Source organism: Dreissena polymorpha, chromosome 1 (genome assembly GCF_020536995.1).
Source record: "Dreissena polymorpha isolate Duluth1 chromosome 1, UMN_Dpol_1.0, whole genome shotgun sequence".
Classification (NCBI taxonomy): Eukaryota; Metazoa; Mollusca; class Bivalvia; order Myida; family Dreissenidae; genus Dreissena; species Dreissena polymorpha.
In genome coordinates this window covers 82,373,608-82,394,218 of record NC_068355.1, presented here as the reverse complement: position 1 = coordinate 82,394,218, position 20,611 = coordinate 82,373,608, and the positions used below count along the sequence as shown (strand labels likewise).

Genomic DNA, 20,611 nt, shown 5'->3' with positions numbered 1-20,611 from the left:
TATTAAATATCATAAACCCCTGTTGTAAATCAATGCAAATCATAAAACACATACAAAGTAGGAAATGTATTAATCGATTTTAATGTTATTATTTTTTTAAATAACACAATGCAATTATAACAAGTAGGAAAACAGTCGCGGAATAAAGTCCTTTTTATAACGCATGGTCACTTCTATTTTCTCCATCTGCAAAAGAAAACATGGACTGAGACAAAAATATATCAAGGTACGAGACCAAAGTATATCTTACACCTTTGTATATCGCAGATAAAACTCAATCTTATGATGTTATGTAATATTATACACAATTGAAGGATTCTGATGACGTGTATGTATTTTCAACTTGTCTCACAGGTTTTACAAACCTTCATAGGATTAGTGCATATGATTCTGTCTGAGAAGACAATGGGTCAAACAGTATTATAATGAAATATCAAAAACGCGCAACCAGAATTGTTAATGATAATTTTAAAATGTACACAATGTCATTTACGTGTTTCAAACAATGACGAAAGAAAACACCAAAGCACTTACATTTTGAGGACTTTGTCCTTGCCGCCACTGACCACTCGCTGTCCGTCTGGACTCCAGTCCACTGTGTACACCTGCAACAAGGACCAATACATGCAGCATGTGCAATTTTAACATATATATACCATTGAACTGTGTCTGTTTGTACATCTTGGACTTATTTGTTAGGGCTACTTTGGGGCTGAAACTATGCCCCATACCCCAGCTCAAACATTTTCCCGTTCATACCCTTAAATACGTTAATTGTTAAAAGTGATTTTTTAAAGCATTGACTATATTTAGGAAAAACACTTGACCAAGGAAGAGGTATTTGTTTAAAATAACATACATCGCAACTTTTATCAAATCAGGTTTCTGTAAAATAATTATACTAGTCATTTAACATTTGTAGTTAAGTATTTGATTTTAATTAAGTATTTTATAAACGTTTCCATTTTGTTATGAAATTCCTCTTCTTATGAACCTGCGACCTTTTCCCAGGAAGTAATCAAACTACTAACCTTGCGGTGCGTGAAGGAAGTGTACTTTCTGTTTATTATGAAACATGGGTCAGATTCGAAAACTATGATCATTACTTAATGCATAAACTATTTGGAATATTCTTACTTGGGTTTTGTACATGGGTTTGTGTTCTAAGATTTAACCCATTTATGCCTAGTGGACTCTCCCATCCTTCTAAATTGGATCAATTTATTTCCAAAATAAGGGATGTCTAGTATATTTATTTCTATATTTAGAATATTTCTTACAGAAATTCCTTTAAGCAAAAAGCGCAGACCCTGATGAGACGCCGCATTATGTGGCGTGTCATCTGGGTCTACGCTGTATGCCAAGGCCTTTTTTCTAGACGCTAGGCATAAATGGGTTAAATGATACATAAAGAATATCTATGGAGTATTCATATCAGTTTTAAGTAACTTATTTTCTAATCCATTATTGTTTAAATTTAATTCACATGTTATGTTGAATAATCATAATAAACACTCTTAAAACCCAATGACACAATACTACTATTTAGTTTTTTAACCCCCCCCCCCCTCCGATCCGAAGGGATATATTGGCTTTGTCCTTCTGTCAGTCTGTCATTCAATCTGTCTGTCACAAAACTTTTCATGGCTATATATCAGAAACTATATAAGATATGAACATGCAACTTCATGGGTGTATAGATATCAATGAGGAAAAGTGTGATGAACAACAACCATAACCATACACTTTCTAAAATTAGAGTTATTGCCCTTTGTTGTTTGTGTTGCATAACTTTTTAGTGCTATATCTGAAATACACTACAAGATTTCAATATGACACTGCATGGGTATATAGATATCAATGAGTAGAATTACAATGCAGAAAACCATCACCCTACACTTAAATATTATTTTAAGACTATAATTTAAATATGGGATTTGCATCCATCCATAAACAAACTTTATCTGTCGTGGGATATCAATTCAATGAATTGGCTTATTTACTTCTGTTTAACTTTTTGTCAAAAAGGGAACTCAAATGTTCATTGAAGTTCAATATTTTAATACATGTATGTTAGAGCCAGTTGAACTGTAAAATATTCGGTTTAAACCAATTTTGGAGGCTTTTGCATCAGCAAAAATGAAGACAAGAATACATGAAGCATGCATTAATTGTTGTTTATTTATCAGGACATTGCTGCAAAATATTGAAAGAAAATGTTATGGTTCATACCGTATTACGAATATACACGACCTTAAATCCATGGCGCCCAGTGCCGCCCACTCTTTTTGATATAGCTAAGGCTTTAGATGTGTATCAAATACTGCCTTATTTCCGCCACAAACCTCGTCGGCATGTCCCGGCAGGTCATGCAAGAGTTTGCGCGTCTTCAGATCCCACACCTTGAGGGTCGAGTCAGAACTTCCACTGCAAAGCAGCCGGCTGTCGGCCGACCAAGACACCTGGTACACACGACTCACGTGACCGCGTAGAGTGGCCAGAAACCTGAGCAGAAGGGTGCGATATTTGAGGATACATAATGGTTGACATTAAATCCTCCAAAGCTTTGTGTAGTTTGGTGTTACACTGTTGCTCTAAAGAATTTGAAAAACTAACATGTCGTTTTTTCTTTGTTAAGTATTTCCTTAACATGTTTTGCAGAAGTTTTATCAACTTTAAATACACAGTGAATTAAATAAAACTAAAGTTCAAGGTTACTGATTAAATTATCCTACTTTCCATTCTTGCCGTCCCACAGTTTCACGGACTTGTCAAACGAGGCGCTCGCAAGAAGTCTCGCATCAGGAGAGAATCTGACGTCATTGATCAGCTGCTGGTGCCCTGTTAGGCGCTCGAGGGGCTTCTTGTCCGATATCGGCGTCCACATGTACAGCGTGAAGTCGTCGGAACCAGACACCAATCTTTCCTCGCATAGACTCTGTGTGGAATGTAAAGGTTCACCTTTTTATCTGTTTACACTTAATTATAAATTGCTATGACTCAGTCACACATTCACTATTTCAGCCTTTGTTTCAAGTCAAAAAGTCTCTCCTTTCAAAAGACTCATTAATATCTTATATTTGGGGCTTGAAATTAATGTTTTTGGTGAAATGTAAAAAAATATTAGGCAAGTGCATGACATCATCATCTCAACAGTGTCCTAATTCAACTCAATCAGATCAGACAGTGTCCTAAAAGAAACAAAGAAAGCGACTAGAAACTCATGGCAATGTCTTCGGCTAATGCAATGCCAACCTCTTCTGGAGCTTAGAATAGAACAACGGAAAACCAAAATAGAAAGAACAAGAGCTGTCAGAGGACAGCGCGCTCGACTATTCGAGTGCTTGACAGTATAACGTAAGCCATCATGGAGAGGGGGGTATAATGTGGGTGTGTGGTCATTTAATAGATGATCTTTCAAAAATAAGAAAAAACAGAAAATATAGATTTTTTTTATATTTTTTTTTTGGGGGGGGGGGGGGATTCTGGGGTGGGGCATGGGGGATGGTTTGGGTGGAGTCCATTGTGGTATGTCAGGTAAGTGTTGTTTTGTCAAAGTATGAGTGAAATGTGATCATAAATAAAGAAGTTATGGCAATTTAAGCAAAATTTATTAATTTGACCTTGAGAGTCAAGGTCATTCAAAGGTCAATGTCAAATTCAACTTGCCAGGTACAGTACCCTCATGATAGTAAGAAAGTATTTGAAGTTTGAAAGCAATAGCCTTGATACTTTAGAAGTAAAGTGGATCTAAACACAAAATTTAACAAAATATTCAAAGTTACTAAGACAAAAAAGGGCCATAATTCCGTTAAAAAGCCAACCACAGTTATGCAACTTGCCCTGTACAGTCCCCTTACGATAGTTAGCAAGTTTTCAATGTATAACAAGATGCGTTTGTGAAACACAATGTCCCCCATATGACTTTTGACCTTGTAGGATGACCTTGACCCTTCACCACTCAAAATGTGCAGCTCCATGAGATACACATGCATTTCAAATATAAAATTGCTAGCTTCAATATTGCAGAAGTGACATTACATGAGCAATTTTGACCCATATATTTGACCTTGAAGGATGACCTTGACCTTTCACCACTCAAAATGTGCAGCTCCATGAGATACACATGCATGCCAAATATCAAGTTGCTATCTTCAATATTGCAAAAGTATTCATAAAATAAGCGATTTGGGCAACATATATTTGACCTCTGACCTTGAAGAATGACCTTGACCTTTCATCACTCAAAATGTGCAGCTCCATGAGATACACATGCATGCCAAATAAAATGAGCGATTTTGATAACATATATTTGACCTCTGACCTTGACCTTTCACCACTCAAAATGTGCAGCTCCATGAGATACACATGCATGCCAAATATCAAGTTGCTATCTTGAATATTGAAATACTGCAAAAGCGTACATTAAATTAGCGATTTTGACCCATATATTTGACCTTTGACCTTGAAGGATGACCTTGAGCTTTCACCACTCAAAATGTGCAGCTCCATGAGATACATATGCATGCCAAATATCAAGTTGCTATCTTCAATATTGCAAAAGTTATTGCAAATGTTTAAGTTGGCGCAAACAGACAGACAGACAGACCAACCAACCAACCAACAGACAGGGCAAAAACAATATGTCCCCCACTACTATAGTGGGGGACATAAAAAGCAATAGCTATGATATTTTAGGAGTAAAATGGACCAAAACACAAAACTTAACCAAATGTTCAATTATCTAAGTATAAAAGGGGCCATAATTCTGTCAAAATGCTTGATACAGTTGTCTGCTGTTATTTATAGATTGGGGTCATGATGGTAAAGAAGTATGCAAAATATTAAAGCAATATGTCAAGGGACATAGGAAATATTTGGGGTGGTACGCAAACTTTAACATTTGCATGCTCACAGTAACGCTAACACCGACGCTGGGGTGAGTGGGATAGCTCCACTATATATATTTCATACATAATAGACGAGCTAAAAATGCAAAAAATAACCAGAAGCACGCTTTGTTTTGAAATCGCCATGACTGGTCAAAAGGCACCTTTTTTCTTGTATGTATTTCTACAAACATGCAACCGACAATCAAAAAAGCTATCTGAAACAATTTTTGATACCGATGATGACCATGTTTTTAAACATCAAAGTAATCGGTTCAACTTTACAAAAGAATTGACAATCCTTTGCAACGATGTAGATCCATTTAAATATGTCGCCAGCACTTATAGGTCTTAATACCCTTACTGAAAATGTCTGTTGAATAAATTGGTGGGGAAAACAAAACACATAGCAATATCGACAATTATTTGACAGTTGACCAACAGTCTTCAAAAAACTCCCTTACAGTGATTTGCAATGCACAACCTACCAAAGTAGGCTTCGCGGTACGATGGATATTATTTACACCTATATACTAGTAGCATACTTGTAACAAAGTACTACCTCAACAAATCTCTAAATACAAGTAACTTGTTCTTGACAAAGACAATTAATATAAAAATAACAATCATTATTGTACATTGTGTGCCGGTAAATACATTTTCCAATATTGTTTGGTGCATTTGAATGTTTTGATTTGTTCCATTTCAAGAATTTATCCAAGTATCTGTTGAATACATGTATACATATACCGTACGTTGAATTGCTTCATCAATATTTTATGACTCGGGTAGACTTACTATACAAAGTCTTCAGGTATAGTCAGTACTATAAAACCTGTTTGCTATAGTTCCTTAAGACACCCTGCTTATATTATTTTAGAATATATGCTTCACATTAATTACATTAATTATAGTTTTGAATAACCACACTTTGTATGAGCACTATATTTATCAATTCTGTGATCGCCAAGAAATGTTTTGGAATCATCTAATCTAGTGTATTTCTAATTTAAATCGGTTCAAAGTATTAACTTCTCATTGCATGGTATCCTGTCCACATGATAAAGCTTAATATAGCTTATCAAGTTTCATGACCATACCTGTATTGAAAAGTACGGAAGACTTAGTAGTAATGTATTCTAATGGATAACTAAGTAAGTGTTCAAAGCACTTTATAAATAGTAATTAATCAGCTCAAATACACTGGGTTAATTTGTTTGCAAGTTTGTTTCTGTGAATAATCAATATTAAATTTCTTCTGGTAAAACCATGATGCAGTGTACGCACTTTCATTTGCAGCACAGATGTTTATGGCAGGATTATTTCACTTGTTTTTGGTTGGAAAGTTTCCTTACTTTTTATGAAAAATATACAGTTCTGGATGTTTTCTTCGTCGCAACTGAACACACCAAGGGTATGAGAGTCAAGTGAGTGTTCATTGAGACATCCTGCTTTATTAAGGAGAAAGTTGACATCTTAATATTTATTTAAATGCTGATTGTCTGTTTAAAAATACATTTCTTGTTAAGGGTATAAATGTTTTTATGCAATAACATTCCATCTTAAACTATTGATAGCGTGCCAACATGAGACCATCTAAACAAATTTGACTGGTGTGATTGCCTGGCTATGGAAGTGTCCAACCAGCTCATGAAACCTTTACAACAGAGGCCTCATGTGGCAAATGTGCTTATCTTTTTGTATGTCAGCATTGCTGCAACGCTATCAGAAGCAATAACCGAGTGTGTGACTGAGGCATTAGGAACATAAATTAGTGTTGGTCATTTATGAACGTTTTGTCGTTCTCTCCATTGCTCTGTAATGAAACATGTTGATGACTTTTTTTGATAGATGACTTATATTCTTATAACCCACAAACAACTATCGAATCAGAAATTAAAAGATACTACCGGTATTCTCATCATATGCTGCTTTTGAAACATTCCTTTAGAAAGGATTTGACATCTGCAATTGTTTCCATGAGTAACAGCAATTATAAAATAATAATTAACACCATTATAAACACATACAGTAAAGACATCAACACATATGAATGTAGTTAAGAAGTTAAAATTAAAGGTTGGAATATGTTTCCTCTTGTGATGTACATTAATCATACACTTTGGCACTACATTAAGGCATTCCAAACTCAGAAGGCGATGCCCAATCAAAATGTATAGTTGTCCCTACATGCAGAGGTGTTTTTCATGCATACACTAACACAAGCCGTATACATTGACCAGTGTTGATATCAAGCAACATGACTGCTGCTATAATAGTTTATAAATATTTAAAGCCATGACCAGATGCAAACTTACCTTGGAAATGAACATTTGCTATCCAATTATGACTTGTTGCCGGTCTTAAAAGTTACCCTTAAACTTAATTGGTTTGAATAGAAGAATGTAGAATTGTTAAAATAATTATGTTTTGAGAACTGTTTCTATGCAACCATTTCCACAAGAAGTTGGCTTTACTTCTACACAAGTAATATACTCACTGTTGTTTCATCATATCGTTCTTGTGCTTTTTTCTTCATTTCTGCTTCTGAATGTAAAACATATTCTACATGCACCAGTTAATGTTATACATCAGATGATAACATAACATGATATTGAGGAAATACATAAACAAAACACTGTATTGTTGCACTATGCAGTAGCACAAAAGAGGTGTTTTTCTTTGGAGATCAACTATTTATTACATAATGTATTCTGTACATGGGCATTTAAGAACAGGCCTGTTGCAAAACAATTTACATGTATTCCTAGTAAACTTTTTCATAATATGCATACTTTACTTTGCTTTCACATGAAAATATGGGAGTCTTGCAGTTATGTACTCTTGAACCATTCTGCTTAACAGCAAAATCTAATGTGCCCATAATGTAAGCCCATAATATGAGTCACATTCTGAGAAAACTGGGCTTAATGCATGTGCGTAAAGTGTCGTCCCAGTTTAGTCTGTGCAGTCCGCACAGGCTAATCAAGGATGACACTTTCCACCTTAATTTGATTTTTGGTAAGGAGGGACTTCCTTAAAACTAAAAATACCATAAAAGCGGAAAGTGTCATCCCTGATGGCAGTCCGCACAGGCTAATCTGGCACGATACTTTACGCACATGCATTTGCCCAGTTTTTTCAGAACACAACTCATATCGTTACAATGGAAGCACACACCTGACAATGTTTCAATAAATAGGGAAACAAATCTGTGTTCCACCTACCTGACAAAGTTTGTTCTCTATACACAATGTCAGCATGTCGGGGGTCGAATGCTCCAGTCCTCATCACATAGTCTGTACTGAGAGCGAGAATGTTCACCCAGTGACCGTGACCTTGAAGAGTCCGGCACAGACTGCCCTGCAAATGACGTCATAGCTTGACCCATAGTCATAAGCTTGTAAGCGCCTGAGGAAAGTGTTACTAATATTTGATCAATTCATCAGGCCTCCATTGATGAAATTCTAATAAAAAGCCAGTTGTATTAATCTTGTTAAAACAGCAAACATGCGAAGTATATATAAACACATTTTGTTTGTTACATGATTAAATTTTACTTATTGATATTTTACAGCAATTATGACTCCTGAGGTTAATGTGAACAGAGGTAAGTGTGGAATGCAGGTGCTTGGCATGCTAATGTGAACCAAAGGCCATTGCTTGTGGTGTTGGTTTTCTAAGCCTTGGTAAACTTAATATTTGTCACAGACAAAACAGATGTTTCCTACTAGCTTAATGCTGCACAAAAAACAGGATCTAAATAAATGTTATAAAGCTTGCTTTAGAACTTATTTCTTACTGCAGCTTCCAGATGGGTTTTTTCCCAAATTATTGTTACCACAACAACTATATTTTAAGTTTGACGATAAAACTATAAGCATGTTACCTCTATGCACACACTGAGTTCCATCAATCCAGCTTAATTTTTAATATATATTTATATCTCAGGAACCTGACTTTTGTCAGACAGACATACCGACAGACAGGCGGTTACCCTATTGTCCACTACAATGAAGCCTGTAGGTGACTCCTAAACTTGCCTGTATTAGACACAAACCAGCTAGTATTCTTTATTCGTACAACAGATATCCATATTAGACACAAACCAGCTAGTATTCTTTATTCGTACAACAGATATCCACACTTTGATGTGTTCCAGCAGCAATGTAAGAATAAAAGACTGTCTATACGTACATCAGACCTCCACACTTTGATGGTTCTGTCCTGGGAGGCAGTGTACAGGAGGTCAGCCCCGCCCCACTTCACGCACGTGACACACTGTAGGTGGCCAGATATGCACACAGAGCACTGGGACAACACCGTGTCCCATATCCGCACTGTCCCATCCTGTACAAGAGATGGTATTCATCATTCTATATTGGCCAGTGCACAATTCATCATCTAATATTAACCAACAATTCAATTTACTTATATTTTTTACAGCAAATTGATCACAAAGTTGACTAACTTCCTTACTTGCAGTTTCTTGATTCCTTAACTCCAATTAACAAAACTGTGAAAACTTCCAATATACATGCAAAGTTATTACCCATTCCTTCAAATTTAATTAAAACATGGATCTTCTAACAAACAAATGCGGTCAGTCCATCCTGGGGCGTAAAAGTATTCTCAAACTGGGCTCCAACCACTATCCATTGGAGTCAAAGTCTAGCACGTGAACCACTCGACCATCCATATTGATATATAGTGAGTTGTGTATTTTATACTTTACATAAGCAATCATTGTAATGTCATAAAATATAACGATAACAACAGATATCTCCAAATTATTCAATGGTTTCGTGTTTGTTACCCTTATAATTTTAATGTTTTTATATCGTCAAAAGAAGCATATAACAGATATTTTTGAGAATAGTTAATATTCAGTTTTACTGTTCCTTCGCACATATCATAGCTTCAAGAAGAAAAGTGTGTAAATCTTTACCAATATTTTTTATGTTGTTGATTTCCCAAAACCTGAAAAGGTTCTTTTCATAAGAGATTTTATCGTGGGCCAATATAGATTGTATTTCAGTACCAAAATGCCGTCAAGAATACAAAAAGGGTAGAGAATGAACATTCCGTCAACTAGACCTTTAACAAACTTTCATACATCACATTCAGGCCACAAATAATAACAAATTGAGTTCAATGTCTACATTATTATAGCAATGTGTTGTTAAGATGATGCATTTATCACATATTCGGACTACAAACACTCTTTTCCCATTTATCCTATTGCTAATCATGTTAGTCTTTCTTGCTGATAAAACATTTTTAGATACATCCTCAACAAATATTACATAATTATCTAGCTATATTAACTGTCATCTTTTTATGCTGATTACATCCTATTGTGTCTTTAAAAAGAGCTGCCCAAGAATATAGTTCAGACAATTGCTACAAAAACGTTTAGCAATTAATATTCCAATAACATGGACAGAGTATTAAAAGATTATCTTTAAAACATGAATGCTACAGATTATACTGCATACTTTGGACATTTAAACATACAATAATAAATTAAAACATGTAATACTAACCTTTGAAGAACTGGCTAAAAATCTGCATTCTGGATCCCTAGAAATAAAAGACAGATGAAATATCACTGTTTTAACAGAAAACCCATAATCAAGGCAAAATCCTTATGATTTCAATAATCACTTTTAACATTAGAACACTTATTTCTTTTGAACTCAAGCATTTGTGCAGGTCTCTAATTCTTTGCAATATTGACAATTACCCTCAATAAACTCTGTGAAAGGACTGTGAATCATTTGCATCTTGTGATAGCCATGAACACAGTTAAGGGCTGTGCTCCTAACAAATGCTGATAAAAAGAATTTAATAGCATAAAATAGATATTCTCCTATAAATATTTATATTATTTGTTATTTTCAAAAATACACATGTCAACAAAAGAATTATACTGACAACATAGAAGTTGTATTGCACAGTGAAATCATATCCCTCTTTATAAACTTTTTCTTCATGGAACAGAGTACATATTTACGTCCTGTGTTGACAACTAATAATAACATGTATTTTGATCTTTAAACATTTTAATTCATGTTTCCAAACAATGTTTCAAGCTTCTTGATATTGGCAGCTCTATAACTTGAGACCTTAAATAAAGCTAGCTTTTCTGTCATACAAATGCAACCTTGAATTAAGAAGTGTTACTGTAGTCATATGATGCATCTCTACATAAATTTTGGTAAAGATATAATCTAAACAAGAGATTGCCAAGCAATATTGTCCCCTACCGGTGAAACTCCACCATTGTCAGTATTTTTTTTATAAATTTGTTGCCATAGCAACAAGAATTCTTGATGTAGGAACAAAATGAAATGACGTTCCATGTTTCAAGTTTCATATAAAAATTATGAAGAAATTTTTTAGTTATCGCAGAATCCAGAAACGTGTGACAGACAGACTGACTGACTGACAGACAGACAGAATGCAAATCATAAGTCCCTTCCGGTTTCACCGGTAGGGGACAACAAATTATTAGTATATGGTTTTCTTCTGCAAAAAAAGATTCAAGATTAAGTAACACAGGTTTGTTACATAAACATCCTATGAAAGCCCCTAACTAAATAAACATTTTACTATATTAATATTTAGTATGTTCACTGTGTACAGTAATGGTGTATATTATTGCATCATCTATAAATCTAACACTTCTTTATCCAAAAAAACAATTATGCAAATGTTGGCCTTCAAAGACAAGCTTTTGCAAGTAACAAAAGAGAAATTTGTATCAGAAATTAAAGCATGGTTTATTTAAACAATGGACAAATTAACATGCACTGAGCACCTGTGAAAATCACTTACAAATGTAAAGGTTTCCAAGCTAACCAGGTGATCCACTGCCTGTGCTGTGACAATGTTTTACCAATCTGTTTGCCAGTCTCTGGGTCCCATACACAAACCTGAAAGAGAACCATAAAAATGGATTCATAAATAGTTGGCTACACATGTATTCCAAATTGATTTGTTGCTTTATGTTCACTATTTAAATGTTTTCAGTAATAACAAGAGATGTGTTTGTCAAAAACACAATGCCCCTATTGTGCCGCTTTGAAATAAAATTTCAATATATCATTTGGTAGGTTTAGAAATTATCTCCCTTTTAAAGCTTATTACTTCCCTTGGATTGTATTTTTTTACTTTTGACCTTGAAGGATGACCTTGACCTTTCACCACTCAAAATGTGCAGCTTCATGAGATACACATGCATGCCAAATATCAAGTTGCTATCTTCAATATTCAAAAAGTTATGACCAAACTTTAGCTAAGGGTAAAGTTTTAGGAAAGAAAATACAATGATATTTGAACTTTGACCTTGAAGGATGACCTTGACCTTGACTTTCAACCACTCAAAATGTGCAGCTCGATGAGATACACCTGCATGCTGAATATGAAGTTGCTATCTTCAATATTGCAAAAAATATCAAACTTAAACCATGGTTTAAGTTTTGGGAAAGAATGACAGACGGGGCCAAAAACAATATACCCCCTCTTCTTCGAAGAAGGGGGCATAAAAACCAACCTGACTGTTTTTGCATCCAGATGCCAGTTTTCTTCCATCAGGAGACCATGCTATTGCCAGTACCCAGTGTTTGTGAGCAGTGCATGTGTACTGAGGTGTTTCTGTGTTCACATCCCAGAACCTCACGGTAGTGTCACCTGAACCACTGGCTAAAAATCTGCAAATGAACACATCCATTACATTATTTTTTTATCTTTCGTAATGTATCCAAATCTACATGATGGTATACTATTCAATTTCAGGGTCTGCCTTTATTCCCCCATTTCCCCAAATACCTTGCTCACAAAAAGTGAGATCTTCTTTCCCCAATTGAAGTGCTGCCTATAGTATTTTTCAAATCGCTTGTTATGAAAATTAACAATACAATTATAAACAATGAATTTATTGAACCCAATTTGTAAAAGTTACCACTGAAAAGATATGTTCAAACTGTCCCCTTTAATAAAGAAATTGGAGCAAAAAACTGTCTACGAAAATGCATTGATCTCCACTTCTATTGAACATTCATCATTTATCCAACTCTATTGTACACTTATAATATCTCCAAGTCTTTTGTACACTTATCATATCTCCAAGTCTTTTGTACACTTATCATATCTCCGAGTCTATTGTACACTTATCATATATCCGAGTCTATTGTACACTTATCATATCTCCAAGTCTTTTGTACACTTATCATATCTTCGAGTCTATGGTACACTTATCATATATCCGAGTCTATTGTACACTTATCATATATCCGAGTCTATTGTACACTTATATATCCGAGTCTATTGTACACTTATCATATATCCGAGTCTATTGTACACTTATCATATATCCGAGTCTATTGTACACTTATCATATCTCCAAGTCTTTTGTACACTTATCATATCTCCGAGTCTATGGTACACTTATCATATATCCGAGTCTATTGTACACTTATCATATCTCCAAGTCTTTTGTACACTTATCATATCTCCGAGTCTATTGTACACTTATCATATATCCGAGTCTATTGTACACTTATCATATCTCCAAGTCTTTTGTACACTTATCATATCTTCGAGTCTATTGTACACTTATCATATCTCCGAGTCTTTTGTACACTTATCATATATCCGAGTCTATTGTACACCTATCATATCTTCGAGTCTATTGTACACTTATCATATATCCGAGTCTATTGTACACTTATCATATCTTCGAGTCTATTGTACACTTATCATATATCCGAGTCTATTGTACACTTATCATATCTTCGAGTCTATTGTACACTTATCATATATCCGAGTCTATTGTACACTTATCATATCTTCGAGTCTATTGTACACTTATCATATATCCGAGTCTATTGTACACTTATCATATCTCCGAGTCTTTTGTACACTTATCATATATCCGAGTCTATTGTACACTTATCATATCTTCGAGTCTATTGTACACTTATCATATCTTCGAGTCTATTGTACACTTATCATATATCAGAGTCTATTGTACACTTATCATATATCCGAGTCTATTGTACACTTATCATATATCCGAGTCTATTGTACACTTATCATATATCCGAGTCTATTGTACACTTATCATATATCCGAGTCTTTTGTACACTTATCATATATCCGAGTCTATTGTACACTTATCATATCTTCGAGTCTATTGTTCATTTATCATATCTCCAAGTCTATGGTACACTTATCATAACTCCGAGCTTTGTACACTTATCATATCTCAAAGTCTATTTGACATTCATCATATCTCCAGGTCTATCCTACAGTTATCATATCTCTAATTAAATTGTACATTTATCATACCCCCAAGTCTATTGTACACAAAATTGTGATATGAAGAAAGTCCCTTGAACCAAACACAACCCCACCTGCTTGCTTTCCAACAATCCAGCCCTTATCAAACGTGGCATCAACAATCTCACCTGCCGTCAGGACTGAACTGTGCAGTTATGACAGCCTCAGCATGTCCAGGTATAGAACTTGTGCAGCGTGTGACTGCACGTACTTTGAACACAGCCTGTGGCTGATACAAAATGTCCAAGACCTGCTCTGACCCCTCCAATCGCTTCTCATCTAGTGTTTGGTTTAAACTCTCTGTGATTTCTTTGTCATCAACAAAAAATGAGTATGGCACTTGTTCTTCCTAAAATTGCAATGAGACGATTTTGATGTATTTATTCCTTCTTTTACGAAAAAATTACGAACAATTACATTAAGCATTAAATTGATGCAAAATGTGTGTTTTAAAAGAAACATAAATGAATGTGATAAAATATACTAGAACTTATATTTAAGCAACATTCTGTGTTCCAAAAAATGTAAAACACCTAAACAACAGAAATGTCACGTACAAAAAAACATCAATGGCTTCAGCATATGTTTGAGTTCAAATGCTAAAATTGCTATTTGTGTAAACCAATTGAACAACAAACAAACATGTTATGATATATACTTACTGTTTGCAGCAAGGCATTGCAGATCAGCTGCAGCTTCTCTACTGTGATGTCTACAGGCAAGTCAAATGCACTGCCAGTGACCTCCCCTGATTCACTTTTGAACTGCGCCAATATTCGGCGCCCTGTCTGATCTGATTCCATTTCAGAAGAACTGTGTATATATATAATACATGTCATTACTTCAACAAATGTCAGTGTTTCAGAATACCTGTAACAAGGTTGGCTTTTGTTAGAAAGGATTTATGTATGTCCCAGATGTCATCAAAATGTATGTCCCGGATGTCATCAAAATACAAGTAACGACACTGCAAAGTTCAATTTCTAAAGAATATTAATAGTACCAAAAGATAGAGACATTATTAACAGTATTAATAATTACTCCATCAGTGTAATATGATGGCTCTGCCTGCCTATCTTAATTGTTGCCAAATCAGACAATTAAAAAAAATATTTTCATTGGCAACAACCTTTTTTAACTTAACTAACTTCAAACGTTATTTTGATATATTTTCTGAAACTGAACATAATATTAAATCAAGAGGGCCTGAAAGGCCCAAAGTCGCTGACCTGAGATAAAAAGAAATGACCTGTTCTTTGCAGTCCAAGATATCAATGGAACAAATGTTCTAACCAAGTTTCATGAAGAATGAACAACAAATGGCCCCCTGGCGACCATGTTTTTTTTTAACAGACCTGAACCATTTTTTAACTCTTCCAAGACATGTCCAAATTTCAAGAAGATTGGACAAAAAATGTGTCTTCTAGACTGTTCACATGTTTTCACTATATACATAAAAAGAAAACTGCCCCAACCCTTGGCGGCCATGTTTTTTCACTTATCACGACAATTTTCAAACTCGTCCGAGACGTCCACATAACTAATGTTTAGACAAAATTTCATTATGATTAGGCAAAAAAATGTGACTTCTAGAGTGTTCAAAAGCATTTTCACCATATAAATATAAGGAAAAAGACCCCCCCTGGCGGCCATGTTTTTTTACCGATCCAAACCATTTTTGAACTCAACTGTCGTATCCAGGTGTGGTAGTGCAGTCTCGTTCGCTTACGCAAGTGAACCGGTAACGGGACAGTTACAAGTTATGTTACTTTGTGAGCACTTATGTAATGCGGAAATATTTATTCGACGAACGCTTTTTTCCGGTCAGGATGACACCACTGACTGGTTGTAATTCAATTAACTAAAGGTGTCCAGTCAGATACGCCTGAATAAACTCAAAGAATTAATCTTTAAGTGAAAACCAAAGCAGCTTTAACGAAAATAACTAACTTTTGTTACAAGATCTCGGAAAATGAAGAACAATGACAGAGAATTAAGAACAGGTACAAGCTCAGTTTAAAGAATCTAAGTAGCATTACAAAAATGAACAACATACAGCAAATACCTCAATGAATGTAAAAAGAAGTTCACAATCTGTCAAAAAAACTGAAATAAATAGTAGTTACTGTAAGTCTAGAAGTTGCTTCAAAAATCTAGTTTAGAAAATAGGTCTAACTTAATCTAAAGAACACAATTTATGGAGATTAGGAAACTTAAGTAAATCAAATGTAAAAATAAGAAGAATTTACTAAAATTATTGAAATAAAATAGAGTCTTTCCAATTTAGAAAATACCAAATAAAAATAATCTTAATAATAAGAATAATTTAGAAAATAATGCCAAAATGTCTTGATGCTGGTGTTACAATAATTTAGATTTTAATTATTTCAAAATTCCAACCTTTTTCAAGAGCTGTTTCCTTTTCAAGAAAGCATCAAGAGGTGATTAAATCAGCCCAAACATCTTATTTTATACAGTTCTGAGAGCACTGGCAGAAGAGTCTATTTTCCCTCAGAACAGTCCATTTATCAATGATCAATATCTTCCCAAATTCCAGAGCAGAACTAAAAATAGATTACTGAACCAGGTTTAACAAGGGAGATAAATACTGCAAAATTATGTACATGTTGTCTTTCTTTCAGCTATCTCTTAGTTGATAGGCTTATCATAAGTGCTAATGACTAAAACAGTTACATGTATGTTTATTATGAAAATAGTTGTTCTGTGTTTTGAAAAATAACATAATACAGTAAATGGTCACCGTACATAATAATGACATAATAAAACCAAACTTTACTACACAGGAAACAAATGTTCTGACTAAATTTCATGAAGATTGGGAAAAAAATGTGTCTTATAGACTGTTCACATGTTTTCACTATGTACATATAGAGAAAACTGCCCCACCCCCTGGCGGCCATGTTTTTCCACCCATCATGACCATTTTCGAACTCGTCCGACATATCTATAAAATCGATGTTTATATTTTTTTATGATCATTAGGCTAATAATGTGACTTCTAGAGTGTTCACAAGCTTTTTTTACTATATACATATAAGGAAAATGACCCCCCCCCTCTGGAGGCCATGTTTTTGTACTGATCCGAACCATTTTGGAACTCAATTGTCATATCCAGAAAAAACATGTTCTGACCAAAGTTCACGAAGATTGGATCAAAAATGTGATTTCTAGAATGTTCACATGTTTCCACTATATACATATAGAGAAAACTGCCCCGCACACTGGCGGCCATGTTTTTTCACCGATCAGGACCATTTTCGAACACATCTGAGATATCAATGAAACCAAAATTTTGACCAATTTTCATGATGATTGTGCAATATTTGTGACTTCTAGAGTGTTCGCAAGGTTTCTCTATAGCCATATAAGGAATACTGCCCTGCCCCCTGGCGGCCATGTTTTTTTATGAACTGGAACCAATTTTGAACTCAACCAACATATCTTTTAAACAAACATTTTAACAAAGTTACATGAAGATTGGGCATCAAATGTGACTTCTAAAGTGTTAACAAGGTTTTTATTATTTTTGACCTAGTGACCTTGATTTTGACCCAGTTTTGAACTCAGTCGAGGTATCAATAGGACAAATGTTCTGACAAATTTCATGAAGATCCGACAATAAATCTGGCCTCTGGAGTGTTCACAAGGCAAAATGCTGACGACGGACGACTGACAAAAGGCGATCACAAAAGCTCACCATGAGCATGTTGTGCTCAGGTGAGCTAACAAAAGTGCATACAAATGGTATTTGATAATTGCACTCAACCATTTCTAAGAAATCCCCCCCCTATTTTTCCAAGAATGTCCCCCCCCCCCCTACTTTTGGATTTCTAGAAGTAGGAGTTATTTCACAAATTAAAATCAACCAGCAGATTTGTTGTTACTACTCTTATTATCTTGTTATCACACACCTGTGCAGTTGCACATGCAATGGTTAGAATGTCCAGGGGTAGAACTTACACAAGTTACTGGTGGGGCTTAAGTGAGAATAATACTAACTGTTGTTCCAAATGCCGGCAAACAACTGATGTTTCCATGGTTTCTACTGCATTTTTGAAAGTATTGTATTTTTATCATACTTATTCAACATTATTCGTACAAACAGGATGATCTTCTGATATCCATATAGCCTCGGTATAATTCCTGTAGATGCATTATCAATATTTACAAAGTTATTGAAGACTTTTAAAGTTTATATGCAAATGCTGATTGTTTATGATAAACACAGTTTATTGTATGTGCATCTTGAGGTCATATATAAGATTTTCTCAGCAGTTTTTATGGAAAGATTTACTTAAGAACCATCATAGTTCAACTTGCATGAGAAACAGGATTCTTCCAACGGGCAATCACAATATATGCATCACTAAAATAGTGTTTAATGGAAAACTGACTAATATAAGCATGTTGTGGTTTGCTTCATTTATCAGTGATACTATAATTTATGGAGTCACACTAAAATGTACACTGGCAAAGAGTGGACATAGGAAATATTTTTCAATACTGGTGCAGGGGTTTCACTGGCCCCAAAAAAGTTGTCGCCACTTTTCGCGGCGTGAAAACTGTCAGTTATTCCAACCTTATTAATAAGAACAAGCATTTAAAGAAGCCTTACTACATTAATGTCATTGACTATATTATCACTATAAAAAGTATGTTATTACATAAAAAAAACACAAAGTACCTTCGTAAGTCATACCTTCATAAGTCTTGATAAGCTTTATTTGTATATAAATAACATTTTTTCAACTTGATAACATGATAACAACACAGATAACCATATATAAAACATCAGAAAATAAATCATCTCACTTCAAATTGTTAAAGAGTTATATTTGGTCATTTGGACATAATATACATTTGCTTCTGTTGTTAAAACGTTTTCTGTTAGTGGAGGACGATTTCTAGGTTCAATTAAATGAATGTTTTTCACGCCTATTTCCTGACAGAAAGGCACAGATAATTGCCACCATCCATTCTAGTTGCCTGAAATAACATAAAAAATCTTTTTACATCAACAAACCAACACAAACATGTCCCTATCTTTAAATGTCCAAATTTTAACATTTCCGAAAAATAGTACATGGAGTGAACGATAAACTTTTTATTTCAGAAATTGTTGGTATCTTAATCAAATTATATCCTTCCCAGAACAGTAAAATAATGAAACTATTAAACAGAAATGCTCTCAAATACCTGTTGAAACAAGTTTTTATTTGTTTTTGTGGAGAAATTAAATGCTTTTGCCAGCCCCATGCCATGGTTTTGCTTAAAGAAATAGCGGCCCTAATAATAATTATAATTATTGATCGATGTGACAGTTTGTCCCCATGTTACTTAATTTATTGCTTAATATCATGAGGGGGCCGTTAATCCGATAATAACCCCCATAAGGCTTGACAATAGCAGTAAAAACACCGTTTGTAACACTTACACGCTTCAGTGATTTCAATGTATACTCTGCACTGTAGGTCGCTTACATCGTCGTTAATCAATATTTACAACTGACAGACGCTGGCCGCTAATGCTCGGTCGCTTGCTTTCGATTCGCAGTATACATTTTCTAATTGGATTTTACCGATTTTTTAAAATTCGCCACTTTTACAAAATAGGAGCCACTTTTAAAAATTTAGCGCCATTTGGCGCCAATGGCCATCGACAGCGAAACCCCTGCTGGTGCGGACGTTTCGCTTTCTTGTTCACATGAAATGCTTTTTCATTTAAATAACCTAATTATTTCCTTTAACCAAACAGCAATGCCACAATTGAACACAATCCACTCATTTTACAGAGAAACAGTGAATTAATATAGACAAAAAAAATTGCAATTTAGAACATACAAACTGAATAATGCGAGGATTTATATGAACAGACTGACATTTTTAATAAAACAAAATCATTATAAAAACATCCAAAATCGTATCCCATTTCGATATTCTTCCTTAGTAATCATTCAAATAAGCAGAACCCACAAGCCTAATCCGAAACAAATATGTCCGAAATTCAGCTAAAGTAACTATCTTTGCCGTTTACTACTGTACACATCATTTTGTCATATTTATTATTTTGCTGGCTTATCCAATTAATATTCCCACGAAATATTAGAATTTACAAAACTGACAAAGTAAAAAGAGTGCATTAAAGAAGCTTTTAAAGTTGACAGCTTAATGTTTACCCCATTGCACGTGCTTCCTGTTATTTTTTCGGTCCATCTAAACACCGTATATGACGCATATCGAATATAAACGAAAAGACCGAATATAAACGAATACAGTCAATAGTTATGCTTTTTCTTGCAATACCGGTATAATGATAAGCAAATAATGGTACACTGAAGTAAACAATGAGTGCTATAT

The 20,611-nt window shown here is 34.6% G+C and overlaps 1 protein-coding gene across 5 annotated transcripts in view; it reads right to left on the bottom strand.

Annotated features, from left to right (window-relative positions):
* Positions 1-65: 65 nt before the first annotated feature.
* LOC127837915 (notchless protein homolog 1-like) overlaps positions 66-20,611 on the bottom strand; it is a 35,743-nt gene continuing 15,197 nt past the window's right edge. For 2 of the 5 annotated variants that reach the window (XM_052365395.1, XM_052365383.1), the window contains exons 2-13: positions 14,897-15,047; positions 14,363-14,583; positions 12,448-12,604; positions 11,730-11,827; positions 10,436-10,472; positions 9,087-9,239; positions 8,117-8,252; positions 7,390-7,436; positions 2,736-2,938; positions 2,346-2,505; positions 535-605; positions 66-186 (exon numbers count right to left, since the gene is read on the bottom strand). In XM_052365395.1, coding sequence (XP_052221355.1) covers positions 174-186; positions 535-605; positions 2,346-2,505; positions 2,736-2,938; positions 7,390-7,436; positions 8,117-8,252; positions 9,087-9,239; positions 10,436-10,472; positions 11,730-11,827; positions 12,448-12,604; positions 14,363-14,583; positions 14,897-15,037 — 1,437 coding nt within the window. In that variant the 5' untranslated portion in view covers positions 15,038-15,047 and the 3' untranslated portion in view covers positions 66-173. Of the gene's footprint in view, positions 187-534; positions 606-2,345; positions 2,506-2,735; positions 2,939-7,389; positions 7,437-8,116; positions 8,253-9,086; positions 9,240-10,435; positions 10,473-11,729; positions 11,828-12,447; positions 12,605-14,362; positions 14,584-14,896; positions 15,105-18,254; positions 18,308-20,430; positions 20,573-20,611 lie in introns of those variants that run through there. The other 3 variants (XM_052365388.1, XM_052365378.1, XM_052365371.1) reach the window with 3 other exon arrangements.